We start from the raw sequence: 22,475 nt of genomic DNA, 5'->3' as shown, positions 1-22,475 counted from the left end.
AATCCATTGTAATGGGCTTTATTTATGATTGATGTAACTTCTCTGAATAATATTGTTTTTCTCTCAAATATGTTTTCATGTAGTTAAAGCATATTTGGAAAATATTTTTATTCTATTGGATTGATATACAGTAGTTTATTCTGCAATTACTATCTAGAAGGCATACATAGGATGTTTATAATCTATTGAAAACATGATTTCTTGAGGTCACATAGAGAACATTATTTCTCTTGTGGCAAGTAATCAAATTTAAATTGCCTTCAAAAATAAAGGATTTATGCTAACTTGTTGTAGTTTGAGAAGACTGTGGGTCCAGTATTGGATAGTGACAAAGAGGATGTTAACCAAATTCCCACCTGTTCAAGGCGTAAAGCCCTAGAATACTCTATCTAGAACAATTGGAGCACTAAAATTTCCTCACTGGATGAAGGGTGTTTTCTTTTTGCTTTTTTCCCCTCTGGTATCTCAATTCTGGTCCATGAGGATTAAAATGAGGAATTTTCTCCTTTCCAGAACTTTGGTTTCTTATTTCCCTTTTTCTTTAGCATCAGGAACAGCCACACATATTGAAAGATACTTGGTGGTGTGGATGTTATTTCCTTTGCGGAAGAGCAATCAGAGAAGAATCCCTTCCTTCCCTCTATGCTCCCGCCCCCCAACATTCCAATATTTTCTCTGTTTGACTTTCCTGCACATTTGTTCATAACTGAGAGACACTTTGCTTATGCTGTTTTGCACACAGGACTATGTGGTCCTTTTGTTGGAGACAGACGTGGTGATGTGCCTGCTTTGGTTCAGCTAATTGGATTTGATGACCTTTGAGTCCCAGCTCAGTGGGTGGAATTCAGTGTTGTGCTTTTCCTGTCATTCCATCTGCACAAGCATTCCTGCTTGCCAGAAGGAATGACACACACCCCACTTTTCCCATGCACAGTTCTGGGGTTTTCCCTTACCCCCCAGAGCCAATGTGAGGCACATATATAGGGAGGAGACAGGGAAAGCCCTGTGGTGCAAGCAGAAGTCCTTATGCAGCACTTCTGCTGACAAGGCTGTTTAGGTCAATCCTGCCCTATGATTCTTTATGCATGAATCTGTTTAAGCTACAGTAGCTCACCTTTTTTCTGACATGTCAAGTTACTTAGATTTGTGGCAGGTTGGCAATATAGTTCTCTGTGTTATGGTGCAAATGCTGGCTCTTTATGCTCATAATGAGTATTATTCACTACTGCATAACATTAAATTGTTAATGTTGATCTTGTCATAGTTACACATGCCCTGGTTACATCCAGATTTGACTTCTGCAACTGCTCTATGTGGGGCTTTCCCTTCAAAAGTGTATGTAAGCTTCAGTTGGTGTACAATGCAGCAGTGTGACTGATTTATAGGGACTTGGGTGTTTGAGTTTGGTTCCGGCTCAATTCAATGTGCTGGTTCTTGTCTTCAGAGCACTAAACAACTTGGAACTCTCTCCTCTTACATAAACCTGTACACACACTGCAGCTGACAGGTAAAGCAAGGGCAGCCCTACCATGAACCACACTGAGCCACATGGCTCAGGTGGCATATAGAGATGGATGGAGCATCATGTACCCAATCTGCTGCCCATAGGGTCACTTGCCACCATTGCTTCCATGGCAATGTCTTGTTGGCTGGCTCGCCACCCAGCTGCTGCTGTTGCTCCTCCTATGGCTGCTTGGATGCCAGCCAACCCACCACCCAACCTGCTGTCTGCCTCTGCATGCTGCTATGTTGGGAGTGCCTGATCACCTCATCTGTCTCCTGAGAAATCTCTATGTGGGACAATAAGCTACAGTTAGAACTGGATATGGAATAACTGATTGGTTCAAAATTGGGAAAGGAGTACGACAAGACTGTATATTCTCTCCCTGCTTATTTAACTTATATGCAGAATTCATCATGCGAAAGGCTGGACTGGATGAATCCTAAGCCGGAATTAAGACTGCCGGAAGAAATATCAACAACCTCAGAAATCCTGATGACACAACCTTGATGGCAGAAAGTGAGGAGGAATTAAAGAACCTTTTAATGAGGTTGAAAGAGGAGAGCACAAAATATGGTCTGAAGCTCAACATCAAAAAGATGGGCCACTGGTCCCATCACCTCCTGGCAAATAGAAGGGGAAGAAATGGAGGCAGTGAGAGATTTCACTTTATTGGGTTCCATGATCACTGCAGATGGTGACAGCAGTCACGAAATTAAAAGACGCCTACTTCTTGGGAGAAAAGCAATGACAAACCCAGACAGCATCTTAAAAAGCAGAGACATCACCTTGCCGACAAAGGTCCGTATAGTTAAAGCTATGGTTTTCCCAGTAGTGATGTATGGAAGTGAGAGCTGGACCATAAAGAAGACTGATTGCCGAAGAATTGATGCTTTTGAATTATGGTGCTGGAGGAGAGACTTTAGAGTCCCATGGACTGCAGGAACGTCAAACCTATCCATTCTGAAGGAAATCAGGCCTGAGTGCTCACTGGAAGGACAGATCCTCAAGCTGAGGCTCCAATACTTTGGCCACCTCATGAGAAGAGAAGACTCCCTGGAAAAGACCTTGATGTTGGGAAAGATTGAGGGCACAAGGAGAAGGGGACGTCAGAGGACCAGATGGTTGGACATTGGAGACAGTGGAAGACAGGAGTGCCTGGCATGCTCTGGTCCATGGGGTCACAAAGAGTCGGACATGACTAAACAACAACAGTCAACCAGTCACCAAGGCTGAACTCTGTTGACCTCTTGCCCTATCCTTTGCTCTTCCCCAGAGCAAGGCATTCTGGGTGTTGTGGCCCTAGCAAACACCTGCAGCACCTGCTGCCAGCTGGGAATTAAGTTTGAAGTTATTTTATATTTTTAAATAATTTTCCATCATCATTACAAAGCAATAGTGGTGAAGGTGCTCTTCAAGGCCACCTCACACACAGATGCAGCACTGTGACCACAATAAAAGAAGTAAGCTGCTGGGAGGATGTCTTGCATCTCTGTGCTGAGGTTTAAGAATTTACTGGGCCCTGAGTCGGAGGAGAAACTCCCCAAATACCTCTTGGTTGTGGAAGGTCTCCCTCACAGAAAGCAGAGACCATACTCTGAGTGCCACTGTTGTTCACAACTAGAATTCTGCTTCTTTAAATTCCTGAAACTTCACTTGTGTTGGGCTTTGGCAATCCCCAATCCTTTGGGGATGTAAGTGTTCATGTGAGTTTTTGAGCTCTGCTGGGGCCTGCAGAAGCTAATACTGACTCAGATTGTTCTACCTGGAAACTTGCCATCCATTTTCATTGCTGAAAATCTACTGTTGAAGTTCACCCTTCTTTCTTAGCACCTTATGGCTTCTTTGGAATAAAACAACATAGACATATACAATTGTTTTCTTCACCTTGTTCTGAATGGTGAGAAATCCAGTACAATCTTTGCTGGCTCTGATTCTTCTGAAAATGAGAAAACTGCAGTCTTATTTATTTATCTTATTTGTACACAGATTAATGTAAATAGAATTTCTAAGCTGTTTACAAAGAATATAAAATGTTCATTAAAATTTACAGTGTTTTGGAGAGTTATAAGTATGAAGTAAATAATTTTTAAAATGCAACTCCAAAGCTACACCACTCAGGACTTTTATGAGGGACTGGATTGTGGTCAAATTCCAAAACTATTTCTTTGTTACTTACCCTAATTCAGCAGTGTTAACATAGCAGAATGTCTTCAATACTACTTTTGATTTTATAGTAGGATTTGGAATGAATATTGCTTTGTAACATCGTCTCTACAGTACTGCCAACAATGAATAAAACAGTCCCAGACAATTCTCATGCATGTCAGGACAGTCACACCAAAATAATTATAAAACTTAATACTACTGAAAGGAATGTCTGTTTTGACCATTCTCTAATTTTGAATATTTGTAAATATCAGGAATCAGTTTTCTGTAAAGAAGAAAACCAACCATAGGGAGTTAATATTGTAAGGTAAAGGTAAAGGGACCCCTGACCATTAGGTCTATTCGTGTCCGACTCTGGGGTTGCATTGCTCATCTCGTGTTACTGGCCAAGGGAGCCAGTGTACAGCTTCCAAATCATGTGGCCAGCATGACTAAGCCGCTTCTGGTGAACCAGAGCAGCACACAGAAACGCCAAAAGGGTGCCCCTGTTTAATTAGGTAATAAATGGTATTTTATTTTATTTTTTAAAAGTATTTTTAATGCAAGTGCTTATAACAGCTTCATATGGTGGGTGTCATCTCGAAGACGCATCCCCCTCACACATACAACAGCATAAGTATTCTAATATTATTCTTGCTGTAATACAAACATTGCTGCCTTGAGCTCCTTTGGGACAAAGGGCAGGATAGTAATTTTACAAGTAAAATAATAAATATATAACCTGAAAAGTAAAGTGTCTTTTTGCTTCATAAATGTGTTTTTAATTAATATGCAGATTTGATGTCTAAATCAGCTAAACCAGTGGTTGCTGGTGCCCATAGGGAATGGTGCAGCAGAAGGCAAGGAGGCCAACAGTAGATGGAGCCAAAGACAATGATAGCCTGAGCCAACTAATTCTGGTTTTGTCCCCATCTCCCTGCTGAGTTCTGCAAGGGCAACACAGAGACTAAGGAAGATGATAGCCAGGGCCACCCCCACCCCCCGAGTGGGTTATAATAAGTAAAGAGGCTGGCAGGTGTGGGTTGGTTGAAGACAAACTTCAGTTGATGGGGCAGTACCCCATTTGCTCCTATGGACCAGCTTCCACAGAAGTAAGCAATGCTATTGACTAAGCTTTCTTTAATCATTAGTTAGCCCTAGTTTGTAACCAAGTGAGCATAATGGAAACCTATGAACCTGGCAATCCTTTTCCTTCAGTGGGCAAAAGAGAATTACATGCCTAACTTTTTGTTTTAAATTCAGTGGGATTAAGGACCATTTTACAAATTGTGAGGCAGCAAACCCAAGTTTACCACTAACAACTGCAGCTAACCATGGCTCCTGAATAAGTTCCCTGTTCATTTCTCCTGTGCATCTAACCCATTCACACTTTATTTAGGACCTGCACCCCCAAAATACAGTACAATGCTAGAAAGCTTAACTTTGCTTGGAATGAGCCCTATACATATTTATTAGACAGGCCTTCAGTTTCTTTGGGTTTTCCTACAGCAAGTCCCCAAGTCCTTAAGTGAATGGTCCCTGCCCATTGTGGATTTCATTATATTTGACCAAGGAAAGGAAACACAAGGAAATGGTAGATATGTAAGAAACAAACATTTCTTCCTGGTTATTGAATGATGAGAGAGAATCCTCTGAGTTCTGATAGCTATGTGACTTCTTCTTCTTCCTCTCTCCCCTCCCCCAATTCCCCATATCCTTTTTGCAGGACTTTTAATTTTTATTTTTATTTGAAAGTACTGTAACCAAACAAAAGATGAGAAATGGCTGGGTAAAGGAGCTTGCTAAAGGTTCCCCCCCCCCCCGAGGTTCTCAAAACTAAAGGGTTTCAAAATCTGGGGGCATAATTAATGTCCAATTCTGTGTTAAGTGCTTGCTACTTTGTCGGATGTATTCTGTAGATTCTTCACTAAATTATCCTAGCAACTGTTGCTAGGTAACATTGTTTACTTCATAGCATCAGAGCAACAAGAGGGTCACAGATCAGTTCAGTATTATTATCATCTGAGTTACACTAATAAGGTTTTTATTATATGTCTTAAATTATTTTTTTCTCTTTTCTGCTCTCCCAGGGAATGTTATTGTCTATGGGAATACAATTGACATTTACACTACTATAGCAGCTCTCTTATCATTAGGAGTTAATGGCAGCCTCATACATCTTGTGCATCCTCCATTATGCTCAAATGTTACTTCTCTTAATAACAACGCAATAGAAAATGCTGTCCAGAGAGCCCTGTCCAGAGCTGGTGTGACTGTGCATCATGACAGTCTGCTGGCTCAGTGGAATGATGGCGCCCACCCGGACCCAATTGCGTTTGCATCCTTCACTACTAACACAAAGCCATTCAGATTGCAGTGTTCTGTAAGTATCTATGTCTTTGTTATGTAACGTCCTTCCATTAAATTAAAAGGATGCAACAATCCACAGGGACGTTCTCTTGTACAACGAAATGAATAAGAGCTGTGCAAGGGCATTTCCTTGTGGGGGCTGAATTTTTAAAACACAAATCAACTTTTAAAATAAATTTTCATAACTTGTTTTTATTTTAATGTTCGTTTTAAAATGTCTAATAAATTCATGTAAACATTGCTGTTTTCTAAGAACTGAGCCCATGTCAGAATGATAATTAAAGGTATTGCTTTGCCAAATTGTCATGAAGTTCAGGTTTTGATGCAAAACTTGCTGGTAGTGAGGTGAGAAGATCCCAAAAAACTCAACCCTCTACTGTTCCCTATGCCTATTTTTTCACATCTAAAACAGTCAATGTTTCTCCAAATTGCTGTTCCTTCAGCACCCCCTGCCCTTGAAAGAGTCAGAAGCTACCGGTAATCAGGAATCATATAGTAAATACTAAAGCTATATGATTATGTCATGCTAGATGATGCCTTTTTCATCGCTCTCACTCTGAAGGTGAAGGTTACAGGTAGGTAGCCATGTTGGTCTGCCATAGTCAAAACAAAACAAAAAATAAAAAAATCCTTCCAGTAGCACCTTAGGGACCAACTATGTTTGTTCTTGGTATGAACTTTCGTGTGCATGCACACTTCTTCAGATACACTGAAATAGATTTTTTTAAAAATTTTGTTTTGACTATGGCAGACCAACACGGCTACCTACCTGTAACTGGAACTAATGGATTACTGTGTTTTGTACATAAGCCAGAAATTTATGGAGCAGTAAGATTACATCTTTCTCAGATAAGATGTCACCAAAAAGATACCCGAAGGGGGAAAGAGTCCCAGGAAGAACAGTGTGGGTTTCCTAATTTACAAAGCATTTCAGACAATAAACAGAGCAATTTAGTTTAAGAAAATTACAGTACAAGGCTATCTGCCTTCCCCATTCCAATTTGCTATGGCAATTGAACCATTCACCATTGCAACAATAGAAGATTCACAAATACAAGGGATCAAGCATAAAAAGGGTCAGATTAGGATCTCCCTATATACAACTGATGCCACATTGTCTTTAGAAAGCCCTAGGGAATCTTTAAATCATGAGTTCCAAATAATTGACAAGTGTGGAGCTGTATCAGCATATAAAATACACAATCAGAAAGTGGAAGTTGTTTCAGTTGCTCAACATTACACATTGGAAATTAGTAACCAGCTGGTTATACACGTATGTATAAAATTAGGTAACAATATCAAAAAGAGGGGGAACTATTGTTGCAAAAAATAAAAGTGAATTTTTGTAAATAGGAAAAAACTGAATTTGTCATGAATGGCTCAGATAAATGCTATCAGGACTGCGATCATACACAGGAACTAAAATTTTGGCAGAAAATTCTTGATAAATGTATATAGCAGGATAAATGTCTCACATGAGTAACCAATAATACTAGCTGAATTTGATTTAAAAAAAAATATGGCTTGCCCAAGATTTGGTAAAGATTCATATCAGTTGGACAACTTAATACCCCATTTGAAACATTAAGGTGAACGTCTAAAAATGAGAGGGGACATTTATTAAAACAAAGTTAAATTCCACATTCATTATTGAAAACGTGGGTCAAGTACAAATGGGAAATTTTGCACTTTTATCTATATTAAGTCATCGTATTTGAGTCAATCAGCTGTTGGATTCTTTTAAGTAGGAAAAACATGCGATATATAAATTTGGGTAACTAGTAAATAATGGACTGATGTTAATAAGGCACGGTAAAGGTAAAGGTAAAGGACCCCTGACCATTAGATCCAGTCTCGGACAACACTGGGGTTGCGGTGCTCATCTCGCTTTACTGGCCGACATGTAATTGGTCAAAAATAACAAGAGAACCGATTTTCCCATGGTTCCAATATCTGCTGTCTAAATTTGTAGGCTCAACCTGTGTGGTAAGGTATGGTTCCTTGGGGGAAATTACATCAGATAATATGGCAAAAAGTCTTTCTACCAAAAATTATAAATAGTTAATGAATTTAGGGAAAGGGACTCAGTAGTCAAAACAAGGTGGAAAAGAGATCTGGGGTTTAATATTTCCAAGCAGAAATTGGTCAAGATTTGGAGCTCTGTGAAAGAGTCCTCACTCAGCCTATCAGTAAGAAAAGCTCAATATAAACAGTTTTTATGCTGGTACTTAAGTTGAGCTAGGTTCAATAAAATCTACTCATAAATCATTTTAAATGCTGGAAGTGCTCAGCCAGAACTGTGCAATTATTACTTATGTGGTGGGAATGTCGAGTCACCTACGATTTTTGGAGGAAAATTATACATATAATAATAGCAGTGACACAATTTACTTTGAGACTGTCCCTTGTACTGATCTTATTGAATTAGATTAAAGAGAATATCACTGGAAATTTGACATCTCTAATCAAGAGAATCAACATGGTGGAAATATGTCAGACCATGTATGTCTTTAGATTATGGAGCATTTTTGCCAGATCCACCTCTACTGATAAAATGAATAAATCTATTCCAAGTTATATCAAAAGTTTCAGTGTTTGTTATTTCCAATTGCCGTAAACAGAACAAGTCTGTTTTTTTTCCTGCTGGGCTATGCTCCACACCTTTTCATACAATGACAATGTCCAAGGAGACTTCCATTTTTTAGCAGATTCAAGCCTACCAGCAATTATCAAGTAAATAATCAGATCCTTGGACAACAGAGCTTTATTTAAGCTAATAAGTGCTAATTGGATCCATCAATATTTCTCACCCCATAATTTCTGAGATCACCTCAAAGACACATAACTAAAATGCATGAAGCAGTAGTCTCTCCCAATGCATATGAAAATATGTGCCTAAGTTGTTGTACCTTCTCCAAAATATGTGTGGACTTGATAACTTGATGTACCTCAATGGGGCACAATAACCCCAGTGGATTGCCTTTATGGCAGGCATGGGGAACCTCCAGCCCAAGGGTCACATTTGGTCTGGCATGAGTCCCAATTTGGCCCACAAGCCATTTTCTCCAAACCATAACTACCTGTCCTACACCGGACATCATATGTGACTTCAGGTGTGAGGCAGATAGAGATGCGACTGCATCAGCGGTGTGACAGAGTTCCCCATGGGAATTGCACAGCAGATCCCTGCAGATTGCAGACTCAAAGTCACTGCCCCTTAGCTGAAAGTGGGTGCCTTCAAGCGTGGTGATTAGTGTAGCTCAATCTGAAGGGCACCGTGTTGGCTCTGCCTGTTTTTTAGGATGACTAATTACTGCCTTATTTTTAGGCATTCTTTAACTTTACTGAAAAAAGAGTGGATTATGAGACCTTCAAGGCAATTAATGATGCGTGTCTAGTTTACGACGGGAGGCTTGTGATTGATACCAACTTCCATACTAATGATATCGCCATCAGAGCTGCAGGTTCTTTAACCAAGTTCTCCAATATATACTATGCCAATGAATGGACACACAGCAATTTCAGCTCAAAAGAGGTCGGCTTCCAGCTTGCTGCAACCATGCTAAATCTTTTTGATCCAACTCTGGAGCCAGTTTTTGAACCCCCAGAAGATTTGGATAGACTCATCCCTATATACAAGGGATGCAAAGTTCAAGGTGGGCCAAGAACATTCCTTTTCATTGTCTTGCATTTCTATAATATTTTCATCTTGTGCAGCATGAAATGTGAAGTGAAGGAAATTAACATTTGTATAAGGCAGAGGTAAAGGGACCCCTGACCATTAGGTCCAGTCAAGGACGACTCTGGGGTTGCGGCACTCATCTTGCTTTACTGGTCGAGGGAGCCGGCGTACAGCTTCTGGGTCATGTGGCCAGCATGACAAAGCTGCTTCTGGCAAACCAGAGCAGTACAAGGAAACGCCATTTACCTTCCCGCCAGAGCGGTACCTATTTATCTACCGGTACTTGCACTTTGTGCTTTCAAACTGCTAGGTTGGCAGGAGCAGGGACCGAACAGGGAGCTCACCCTGTCACAGGGATTCGAACCACTGACCTTCTGATCGTCAAGGCCTAGGCTCTGTGGTTTAACCCACAGCGCTACCCACGTCCCAGAGGTAGTCAACCTTTTTATACCTACCGCCCACTAATGCATCTTTCTTGATGGTAAAATTTCCTTACCGCCCACCAGTGCTTGATGGAAGGAGGATTCAGCTTGTGCCGTAGAACCCCTTACCACCCACCTAGAATCCCTAGTGAGTGGCAGGGACCAGGTTGACAACCCCTGGTATAAGGTGTATAAAGTATTAGTTTTAGAAAAATATTGTTCCTATATTTTATTATCAGGAGGATTTTCCCCCCAGGCAGAAATTTTTCTCATGAACATCTGGCATAGATGTCAAGTGTAAATTCATAGATAGATATAGTTGCATGCCACCACTATCTCTGAGCTGTGCAAGATTCCAGGGGTTCTAGGTGCTTATACATGTTTCAGATGAACCTATGAAGCAACAGCAAGGTACTACCTGTTCTTGCTCCAATCACCATGGCATTGTTTTGGAAATAACAAAAAAAACTGTAACAAAGAGTTCTAAACGTGGAATTATCATATTTTATGATTAACAAATTATCTGTCATATATGCTGGCAGCCATTGCAGAGATCTTCACAACACCTCTCGTTGCTTCTGACAGGTGGTGTTCTACCTGGAAAATATAATTATGTGCATATTTTTAAACCTGGAATTCCTTCTCGCTTGGATGTACAAGAATCACAACCTAATTATGTAAGTTTAAAAAATATGTGAGTCATGTAAAGCAGGCCTGTGTGATCTGGTACTGCTGCAGCTTTCAGTTTTCTAGGAAATCTGTGGCTGTATTGTAAGTTGCACATGGCGATGCAATGATGGTGAAAACTTTACTACCTGAACTTCTGTGTGTGTGTTTCGGATAAGGTGATAGCCTCACTCAGTGCCCTCCAGTGTTGTGGGTGTCCTGGTGGACGTCCTCTTCAGTAAAAACACAGGACACTAAGGGTGATATTCAATGACAGCCCTACTCAGAGTAGATTCACTGATGTTGCCAGATGTGGGTCTGCTCTGAGTAGGACTTAGCTGAATACCACCCTTAACCTTTAACTAAAGCTAATTTTGCATCTAATAGCAAGACAGATGGTGCTTTTGTGTGTAACCCACAACAGATAATAATGACTTCCTATGGTGCTGGAGGAGATTCTTGAGAGTCCCATGGACTGCAAGAAGATCAAACCTATCCATCCTGAAGGAAATCAGCCCTGAGTGCTCACTGGAAGGACAGATCACTGAAAGGACAGATCCACTGGAAGGGTGGCTCCAATATTTTGACCACCTCATGAGAAGAGAAGACTCCCTGGAAAAGACCCTGATGTTGGGAAAGATGGAGGGCACAAGGAGAAGGGGACGACAGAGGACAAGATGGTTGGACAGTGATCTTGAAGCTACCAACATGAGTCTGATCAACTGTGGGAGGCAGTGGAAGACAGGAGTGCCTGGCGTGCCCTGGTCCATGGGGTCACGAAGAGTTGGACATGACTAAACAACTAAACAACAACAACAACAACAGTCAACCAGTCAGCAAGGCTGAACTCTGTTGACCTCTTGCCCTATCCTTTGCTCTTCCCCAGAGCAAGGCATTCTGGGTGTCGTGGCCCTAGCAAACACCTGCAGCACCTGCTGCCAGCTGGGAATTAAGTTTGACGACTAAACAACAACAGATATCCAAGAGTATTCATGATAAAACATCTCAGAGTTTGCTAATCCCTCTTTAGCAATATGCTGTCCAACTTTGTTTTCCTCTGTCTGCTGTCACAACTGTTTTCTTAATTTATCACAGGGGATGGCAATCACAACAGGAGATGCAATAAAGGGAAACTACTTCAGAATACATGTCAACCAGTACAGTATGATAGAAACAATTACCTGCTTTTCAAAGGATCCTGTTCCTGTCTCCAACTACATCTGTTTATTTGCACAGCACGAGCGTCTTCTTAATAATCTTTGTTCTCGCTGGAGGGAAGGACTGATCACAGATCTCTACAGGTGAGTTAATTTTAGTATATTAAGTCTGTCTTAATTCAGTTATTATTGGGGCACTTTGGCCAAAGCCCCTCCTCCTGGTTGTAGGCAGGAGCAGAAATAAGAACCCCTGTCTGGTAAGATGAACACAAGGTCCATGGAGAGCACTGCACAGATAAATCCCAGCTCCACTGGTACTGCCGGACTAATTGATTTATCATTCATTTATTTAACAGTTACACCTCACTTTTCCTTCCAGGAACTTAATGTTTCAACGTGAGCCAAGGGATGCTGAATGAGTGTACAAGTTTCGCAGCAGTTTTAGCAATCCGGTTTGCATTGGGGTGTTTTTTTAAAAAAAAATTACAGTGCTATTCCAATGAGCTGACTTCAGCATGGTTTACCATTGAGATGTGGCATACAAATAAAATGATGAAGCTGCTGGTGATAAAGGCATTGTCCTCTTCCCTGCCCCTGCTCTCCACTTATCCTCGCAACAAGCCTGTGAAGTTAGGCTGAGAGTTGGTGACTGTCCCAAAGCCACTCAGTGAGCTTCATGGCTGACTGAGGAACTGAACCCAGGCCTCCTCATAGTAAGAATCTAGTCCATTTCTTTGATGATTTGTAGTATAAAGCAAACACTATTAATATCTTAACCAATCTGCATTCAGTGCTGGTGATGGAAATTTCCAAGATCAGTATGCTTTGAGACATGGGTGGTGGTCAGTTAAGTTTTACTCAGAGTACACCTAATAAAATCAATGAATACATCTAATTTACATCCATTAATATCAGGAAGCCTACTCTGAGTAAAACCTAGTTGACTACTACCTCATGTTACTTTGCAACTAATCAGTGCTATTTTTCTAGAAAAAGAGGTGCCAGAACTCACCATGAACCTCATTCTCTTATAATGGTAATGGTGCCCACCTGAAAGGTGCTGGAACTGAGTTCTGTCAAGTTCCAGATGAAAAAAATGCCCTGCAACTAATACTCATGCAAGTAAAAGGTAAAGGACCCCTGGGCAGTTAAGTCAAGTCCAAGGGGACTATGGGGTGTGGTGTTCATCTTGCTTCAGGCCAAGGGAGCCGGTGTTTGTCCACAGGCAGCTTTCTGGGTCATGTGGCCAGCATGACTAAACAGCTTTTGGTGCATGGAGGACCATGACGAGTGCCGGAGCACACAGAAACGATGTTTACCTTCCTGCCACAGTGGTACCTGTTTATGCAAGTATTCTGTGCTGGCTTGCCTGCTACCTGCAAGACAGCAGAGATGGTAGTAGCAAGCAACATAAGCCTCTTGAAATTTTTATATAATCCTGGTAGTATCATTAATGTCACAATAGCGCAAGGAAAATTATCAAAATATCCAATTTACATAGGTATCTATTCAACAGGGAGGCCATGCCATCTTGCTTTTTTGGAAATAGGGTTGTGGATTATCTAATTGTATAGTTTTCTTGGGCAGGAGATACAAACATATTATATTGGCTTATTTATTTAGTTTTGGCTTGTTTTGTTTAATTTTTATTGCACCTTTCCTCATGGTTGGAGGAGATAACAAGTTTAGGAAAAAGATACAATAAAGTTAGTACTGTACTGTGTATGCCTAGCTATCAAACAAGCAGGAGCCACCCATCGGAAGCCCAATTTCGTGAAGCTTCCTTCCAATTGAGATCAGACAGCCCCACCACGCCCCCTACTGAACTTCCGGCTCCTTCTGTAGAGGGTTTTTTTTTATTCCAGGAAGCATTTTAATTGAAATTTTATTTTACAGTTTTAGCTGATTTTTCTTTTTTATTGTGTCTTTATAAGCTGCTTAGAGACTATTGTAGTTAAGTAGTATATAAATTGTTTTAATAAAGAAATAAAATTTCTCAGTAGTACTGTTAAGTTTCAAATGCATACTGTTTGTCTCTTTTTGTAAGGCAGAAGAGTGCTTATTTTCATCCTTTTGTTGCAGGATTATATTTTCCCCCTACACAAAATCCATTGCCAGGAATGAACTCAGTAAAACAGCTGTCACCTGGGAGTTAATTTGCCTGCCTGTGACATGCAAATTATCTTTTAAATTAGAGGTCATATCTAACCATGAATTTTCTCACTGCCTTGCACTCATCAGGTTGAAGGCTTGAACCCTGTAGAGCTAGATTTAATGATAGCAAAATTGTTTCAAAATTAATTAAATTTCTAAATTAACAGTGACAACTAGGCCACAACAGACATGCATCCCATGAGTTCTAACAGTGTGATTTATCCTGTACTGCATATACAAATTAGACTGTTTTACCTTAGTTGAGTTCATCATGTTAATTACACTTTTATGGAGCTTTTCCTTTACATTTGATAGTTACCCCTGCACTGGAAATTTAAATTGATTTCAGTTTTGTAAAATTGCTTCAGCAATTTGGAAAGTAGGCATGGTAATGCACTTTTGAATATCAATGTAGATGATTATCGTTCCTTGAAGTATAGTGAGATTTGGAATGAAATCATACTCACAAATGAATCCCTGTCCTATTTGTTATCAGTGCAGCACAGGTACAAGTTCCAGTACCCACGTCCCAGTTGTCTCTTGGGAGACATACAAACACAATCCCCTTTGTCTAGTTGCAGGTACCAAAGACATGATTTGAATCAGATGCAGACCACTTGGTAATCTCTCAGCCAATGTAAGCTTGCTCTGTGTGGCTAATTGGTTGCATTTTAATGCACTTTGCCCATTGCCCATTGCACATAACATGAGCTTGCTAGTGTTGCACCCACCTGGACTATTGATCACTGGCATGTTAAGATTAACACATGAATGAGTCATATATGGAAATATTGCATGTGTAACAGCTTTTCCTGGGGCCCATATCCTATATAAGTGAGACCTAGAGGAGTTTGGCAATACTCTCATATTTCCAAATGCCATCTACTCATACACTTGTATGGTATTTGATCACTATGGGTAGAATCAAAGTACATATAATAATACTTGCATTGGACTATGAAGAGGATGTTACTAAAGTTGTTAAGAAATTTCGTGGTACAATTTTCTTCCCCTACCTCCTACCAAGTGAAAATACATACAGAAAGGATAAAAACAAGAAGAGATTAACAAATTGTTAGTTGGTCTGTGACCGTAAAAATAAATTCATTCATTCAACAAATTGAGTCAAGTAAAATTTAACACAAACCTTAATAGAAAATGTAATCCACCTCTCCCATAATATAATATATTTCCAATCAAAATAGATCCAAGATATTATTAAATCATCACTAACACTTCTGGCTGTAAATATTCTTCAGATTTAACCCTGTTCCAACAAAAAAGGAGATCAAGTTACAGCAAAACCATCTGTTGAGCGTATTTTCCAGTCTCACAGATGCCTAAAACATGTTCACTTATTCATCAAGGCAGTCTGCCACATTTTCCTCAGCCATTTGCTGAAACCTAGAAGCAAGTTGAGTAACTCTTCCAATATTTTTCCAATTATACTCTAGTTGTTAATAATAAATTTCAACCCAAACACAATAGTAACTTTTTACAATGCCTCTTAGTTAGTTGTGAATAATACTCTTAAATTATACAATTACAGTGTTATAGAAAAAAATATTACAAAGATATCCCTATAGCAAGCAGGGTGGGGGACACACAGTGTGTGGCTTTCCTTTTATTTTTACAGTACTGATAAAATATATGCATTAAGAGTCTACAGAGAGAATCCTCATTGCAATTAAGGGATTATATTAAACCTGGGATGGATGCTGAATATGAAGATTAGATGTAAAACAGACATTCAAAACATCAGGGTTGTTGTTTACTCAAAGCCAGAACATGATGTACAGTTCTGTGGAATCTGGTAGTTCCAAAACATTATCGGGACATGTTTGTATTAAAAAGGATTCCACCTTAACGCTTCAGTTCACCCTGAAGGCTTCCTTAAGGTTGCCATCAATTTTCCTTTCTGTCAAAAAGAGGCTGTGAGCATGGCTGAATATGCCTAATGCCACTCAGTACACTTTGCACCCTAATTAGAGGTAAATAGGTGTGCATTTTTTGAAGAGAGAGTATAAAGGCAAAGTAATACAGGAAAGCCCTAACAGCTTTCCTATTCTGCTAGAATTAAATCCTAACCTTGAATCATACTATTTATACATGTATAAAAGATAAATATAAATGGCCAATGAATACTTGGAAGCATTAAATATTTATTTTCTGTATTACATCACTAGGTTTTTAATGAATAACTGTGCTCCTAATGAGCAGCTAGACTCCCAAGAAATCCAGGGATTAGAATTTGAAGTGAAAAAGCTTCCTTGTACTAAAAAATTATAATTAAACTTGATTAGGTAAAGCTTTGAGCAGTTGTTAATGTGTATTCCATATTCCTGTCCTTTTTGAATGTCAATTGCAAACTGTTAAATAATATTTAGCATTTATTTAGCCCTTTAATCTGCATAAAATGCTTTTACATGCATTGGATCAGAGTTACTATCCCTGTATTGTAGATAGGGGACTGAGGGTGAGAAACACAGGTTTTATTTAGCTAGAGGGTTTACTGGATTCAGTATTCAGATAGTCCCCCTCTCAGTGCCATCCCAAGCATGAGTGACAGGACTCCTTCTGTAGTGTGCTTCAGCTCTGGAATATACAGTATGTCAGGCCCCCTCCTTAAGCCATTTTTGTGAGAAACTGAAGACATTTTTATTTTAGCAGGCTTTAGAAATTTAATTTAGATCTTTCTGTTGCCTGATTTTGCTGCGATTTTCCTGATTCTTATCATCCGTTTTTACTTAATTGCTTCTGCATATCAGACATGCAGACACATACAGTCTCAAGTAAATAAGCAAGAGATTGTTGGGGATTTTTAGGCCGTAATTAATATTGAGCTGGTCAAACAGAATTACCTGGCTTTAAAAATCTAATTTAGGTCCTTCAAATGTCCCAAAATCAACTCCCTCCTCCTCTTCCTCCTCTTCCTCCTCCTCCTCCTCTTCCAGCATCTACGGTACTTTCTTTCACAGCAATTGGATGGCAGCTCCTCAGCCAGCAGCACTTCACTTTGTGCAAAAAGGCTGACCAATCTGTTAGGATTTGCCATCCTCATATTTCCGTTTTGTATTGTTCATTCCCCCCCCCCAAAAAAATCCGGCTCCCCACAAGGTCTGAGAGACAGTGGACTGGCCCCTTGCTGAAAAAGTTTGCTTACCCCTGAGCCTCTTCCTTCAGTAGGAAACAGCTTACACACATTCTATCCAAGAAATAAAATATTTGGTCCCTTCCCTTTTCCTCAGGCAGCAGCATTTTTAGACTTGTGAATTCTTGAAGGCTTACAGATTTACACCTTGGTTCAGAGTAAATATTGGGTGCCAGGGAGAATGTGATCCCTGGCATTTTTTTCATTGGCACTAGTCATATGTGAACTGGCTTAATTATTTTATTTATTTATTTATTTATTTCCCAGCCACTCTGGGCAGCTCCCAATCGAGTGTTAAAAACAATACAGCATTAAATATTAAAAATTTCCCTAAACAGGGCTGCCTTCAGATGTCTTTTAAAAATAGGATAGCTGCTTATTTCCTTGACATCTGATGGGAGGGCGTTCCACAGGGCGGGCGCCACTACTGAGAAGGCACTCTGTCTGGTTCCCTGTAACCTCACTTCTTGCAATGAGGGAACCGCAATCTCCCCCTTCTTGAATATTCATGGACATAAACTCATGAATATTAATAGCTGTTAACTCTGTAATTAGTACCAACGATATAGAAAATGAGAAACTCATTGTGCCAGAATTAATCGATCTGTTTTATTAATAACAATTTTTCTATCCTCAAAGCAAGTGCTTGCTAAACCATAGTTCAGTAACTGGGAGAATCCTGAAGGCTGACACCCTCCTCCCTCTCCCTCTTTCTACATGTGCTCACACACCTTCTTCCCTTTCTGTTCCATAAATTGGGATTAGTGTTTCTTGCTGCGGCATCTGAATCGGCTATGTTGGTCAGTTGCCCTACTTTGCCTACAAACCAAAAGCTAAAAACTACCGTACTTCAAAGCTCACTTTCACTTGCTAGTTTGAAGGCAAGGTATAATTTGTAATAACCATAGTTCGCCCATTTATTAGGTTGTTCCACCCTACAGAATGCTTCCTTTGGTGTGTGGAAAAAACAAGGAAGCATTTTGGCTAGAATGAGAGGACTGACATCTATCTGGCAGGGAATTCACAGGGAGAAGAAGGTTGCAGTAGTCGAGCTGAGAGGTGATCAGAGTATAAAGCAAAATTTTGGCCAAATACAATCTGGGCATTTTTGCAAAGTTGTGCAGGGTACTCACTATGAATTTGCTACAGTAAGTGCCACACTTTTTAACAACAAAAAAGAGGCGCTGCTACTGCATACTCTTTGAGTACCCCTGAAGAAAAGCACTGTGTTAAGGGGAAATGAAATATTTTGGCAATGTAGAAAGCAAATGAAAAGGAGTGTTAAAGCCAAGGCAGTTGTTATAAAAAAACGAAGTCAAATAAGTTATCACTATTAATAATACTTTTGTTACAAAACCTCAAATCAAATCAGAGATCTTCAGGTAGTTACTGTCCTCTGGCGTCTAATAAATGTGGATGGGCCCAGAAGTAAATCTTTTTCATGGCTCCTGAATATAAAAGGAAGAGGAATACTAGCTCAGCAAAATAATCTGAAAATTGTATGTCTTTTATCCATGATTAAAATCCCATATTTTCCTGGAACCACTGTTGAATAGAGAGAGGCCTCATAGGTTTCTATTTTTTGCCAGTTTGAAACTTTATCACAATTTATTTCTGTTACTATTTATTTATTTATTTATTGCATTTATATTCCATTTATATTTTCCTGTAATGAGCTCAAGGTGGCATAAATGTTTATTCTCTTTCCTCATTTAATTTATACAACAACCTCTTAAGGTAGGCTAGGCTGAGAGGCAGCAAGTGGCTCTAGGTCACCCCGTGAGTTCCATAGCCTAGGACGGAATTGAACCCTGATAGGCGTGCCTGGCGTGCTCTGGTCCATGGGGTCATGAAGAGTCGGACACGACTGAACAACAACAACCCCTGGATCCAAGTCCAACATTCTAATCACTGCGCCACACTGGCTCCAGCATTACACTACACCAACATATCAAGTCTCTCCTAGCCTATGGACTAGAAACCAGGGGTTGCATTCAACCAAGTTCTACTTTGGGTAATCTCATTGAGATTAATGAACCTAAATTGTTGTTGTCGTTCAGTCGTGTCTGACTCTTCATGACCCCATAGACCAGAGCACGCCAGGCACCCCTATCCTCCACTGCCTCCCACATTTTGGCCAAACTCATGCCAGTTGCTTTGAGAACACTGTCCAACCATCTCATCCTCTGTCGTCCCCTTCTCCTTGTGCCCTCCATCTTTCCCAACATCAGAGTCTTTTCTAGGGAGTCTTCTCTTCTCATGAGGTGGCCAAAGTACTGGAGCCTCAACTTCAGGATCTGTCCTTCCAGTGAACCTAAATTACTTGTGCCCATTAATTTCAATGGGTCAGCTCTGAGTAGGAAATAATGGATCAAACCCTAGGCCTGGTCTACAGCTGAAGCTAATCCACAACTGTATACAGAATTTTCTACACAGAAAGATGGGGCAGAAGCCTGCAAGGCAAAGCCTCACTCCCACATCCCAGCATGTGTAATATGTGCCCTTAAACTACACCTTGTTGAACTGTGTTGGTCTAATCCACGCAACAGCTCTGGTTCTTTTTCCTGACCACTCCGTCTATGCTTGTTGCTAACAAATTGTCTGAATTGTTTGCCTTGAACTAAAGCAAGGAGTCAAAGTTCTATAAGTTAGGGTTACTTTTAAAAAGCGAAAACCAGGACACCCTGAAAGTCATTGGTGAAGCAGCACCTTTGAAATCCTGGTAATGTGTGGCAGCCCTATGCAAGTGTAGAGGCTGTGTAAATTGACCTTTGGAAACGAATGTTTACTTGTTACTAACTCATTTGTCATTACTTTATATTACAGAACCTAGTGCTTACTAAAATAGATATGCTTATATTTTATATGCTTATACTTTAAAAAAATAAATATTCATATTTATCCCCTGCCCCTTAAGACCTGGGTGGCTTACATAAATATTTATTTGCCCAGAAAATAGGTTTTCATAGCTTTTATGTTGTTTATTGTAGGAAATATAAACACTGAGGATTTCCTTGTATGATAAATTCAATTTAGCTTCAGTGCACTAGTGCAAGGAACATATTGCAACACTGTTGTGTCCTGTTTTTCTGGCCTTTATTAATCCAGAAACCTTAATGATGAACAACACTTTGTGTCATTGTCTACACAAATGTAATTTGTTTATGCAGGAGTTCAGTTAATCCTGCCATCTGCTTTTCTCAAATGAGGACAGATAATAGAGACACAGTTCCTCACAGGTCTTCAGGCTTTTAAATTCTGATAAAATCAGGATTCTTCACTGGCTCTTGCCACAGCTCTGAATTAAGCCACTTTAAATGTAATTACTGAAGCTGGCTGTACATCAGGAACATCCATTAAAAGAATTGATTGACCATGTTGTTATGGGAGGCATTTTATGAACAAACTATCCTGATGGGTCCAGAACTGTAATTTATAAAAGCAAAAAAGCAGGTAAATACTTTATTAGAGGCTAATGAAAGGCTCACTCACTAACTAAATTTCTTCTTTTTTAACTAGCTACTTGAAGGAACCTTGGGCTTTGACCATCTATCACGATCGCTTTATCGATCTGAAGAAGGAACTGCGCCAGATTCTAGTATCTGTCCAGGTAAAGAAAATGGCTACCAAATCCATTTTATCATGCAATCATTTTAAGATTTGGCTTTCATCTTCCCATTTGCCTTATTTTCCTCTTTATTACCGGGTACTTGTGAAAATCTAATGACCCACAACATTAATTTGGGGCTCTAGGAAGAATACCGCACATTATTTACACCTGCTTTTAGAACAACTGTTATGGCTGCTTGGACCCATGACTCTATTACATTCTCTACTATTTAATATCTGCCTGCATCAGACCAAAGATCCATCCGGTCAGATATCTCTTTCCAGAGTGGCCACCCACATACTTCTTCCAGGAAGCCAGCAGTGAGGGCATGGAAGCAACAATAGGGGAATGAAGTACAGAGGAATTAAGTTTTAAACTCTTTCCTCCACATCATTTTCCCAATGAAAGTGCCACTACTAGATCCAAATGCCTATTTCTCTCGTAGCTTTACCACGTAGGCACAGAATGTGCCTTCAAGTTTTTGCTACTAAAAGATAACTGCTTCAGAGTGACTGTTTTCATTGGAGAAATGGCATTTGCATAAACTTTCTCCACACTGCATTTTCAATCCAGATCATGCACATGGCTGCTATCTGAAATAAATTTGGCCATCAGAGGGTGCCAAGTAGGGGGGGGGCGGGAGGCCAGGACATCAAAAAAAATCAATGAAGGGGCCGGGCCCCCACAAAGTTCTGTGGTGGTGTGGCCCCTCAATCACGGGAACAAGGGAGTGCGCATGGTGGCCATGATACCTTGGGACAGTGAATTCTATAAACAAATTGTGCATTCTATGAAGAATTTTTTTCTTTTTTTTTCTGAATCCACTGTCAATCAACTTCATTGTTGGACCCTAATTTCACTTCTTTCAATCTATTCATACCATGCATGGTTTTATAGGCTTCCGTCATGTCTCCCCTTTACTGCATTTCTTCTAAATTAGAAAGCCCAGAATGCAATTGTGCTCCAACCCCATGGCCTTTTTGGTAGTCCTTTTCTGCCCCATGGTAAAGGTAAAGGGAGGCAAAGCGGCTTCCTCCGCCAGTGCCAAGTAGTCAGCACACCTGAGTGAAGCAGCACTAAGGAAAGCAGAACATAAAGGAGGTGTGAGAGAGTTAACAAATTCTGCAGAAGTGGTGAGACTGCAGTAGTACAGGAAAGTTGAAGAGGACCTGGGTTTTAAGGAGCAATGAATGGCTTGGTTACATGTGATGGATGGGAAGGTGAGGTTCTTCCAGGTATGAAGAGGAGCATAGCAGGGTGCATGATGGGGGAATAGAAAATGTTTCCGGTCATCTCGGTTTGTGATATGTATGATGTCCTGCCCTCATCATTGAGCTGAATCAGACAGAATTTGCTCAAAACAGAATTCATGCAGAAACATCATAAGAAGTTGCTAGATATAGATAGGACTTTTTGTGGACTTTTGGATTAAAAACTTCCCTAAACAGGGCTGCCTGTTTAGATAGATAGATATTAAGGAATAAATAGATTTTAAGGAATAAAAAGCTACAAAAAAATAAAAAGGAATAAGAAAATAAAAACAAAAAACAAAGGCAAAGGCAAAAACAAACATAAACAAGCAAAAAAAAAAAGACTGGAAGGCTCGTCTATTGT

At 40.0% G+C, this 22,475-nt stretch overlaps 1 protein-coding gene across 1 annotated transcript in view; it reads left to right on the top strand.

Annotated features, from left to right (window-relative positions):
- CFAP61 (cilia and flagella associated protein 61) overlaps positions 1–22,475 on the top strand; it is an 89,910-nt gene that overhangs the window by 62,217 nt on the left and 5,218 nt on the right. The window contains exons 13-17 of the mRNA XM_033154125.1: positions 5,740–6,032; positions 9,348–9,675; positions 10,709–10,800; positions 11,885–12,090; positions 20,771–20,861. Coding sequence (XP_033010016.1) covers positions 5,740–6,032; positions 9,348–9,675; positions 10,709–10,800; positions 11,885–12,090; positions 20,771–20,861 — 1,010 coding nt within the window. The remainder of the gene's footprint in view (positions 1–5,739; positions 6,033–9,347; positions 9,676–10,708; positions 10,801–11,884; positions 12,091–20,770; positions 20,862–22,475) is intronic.

The sequence above is a fragment of the Lacerta agilis genome, chromosome 7, assembly GCF_009819535.1.
Source record: "Lacerta agilis isolate rLacAgi1 chromosome 7, rLacAgi1.pri, whole genome shotgun sequence".
Taxonomy (NCBI): domain Eukaryota; kingdom Metazoa; phylum Chordata; class Lepidosauria; order Squamata; family Lacertidae; genus Lacerta; species Lacerta agilis.
This window is presented reverse-complemented; position numbering and strand designations above follow the sequence as displayed.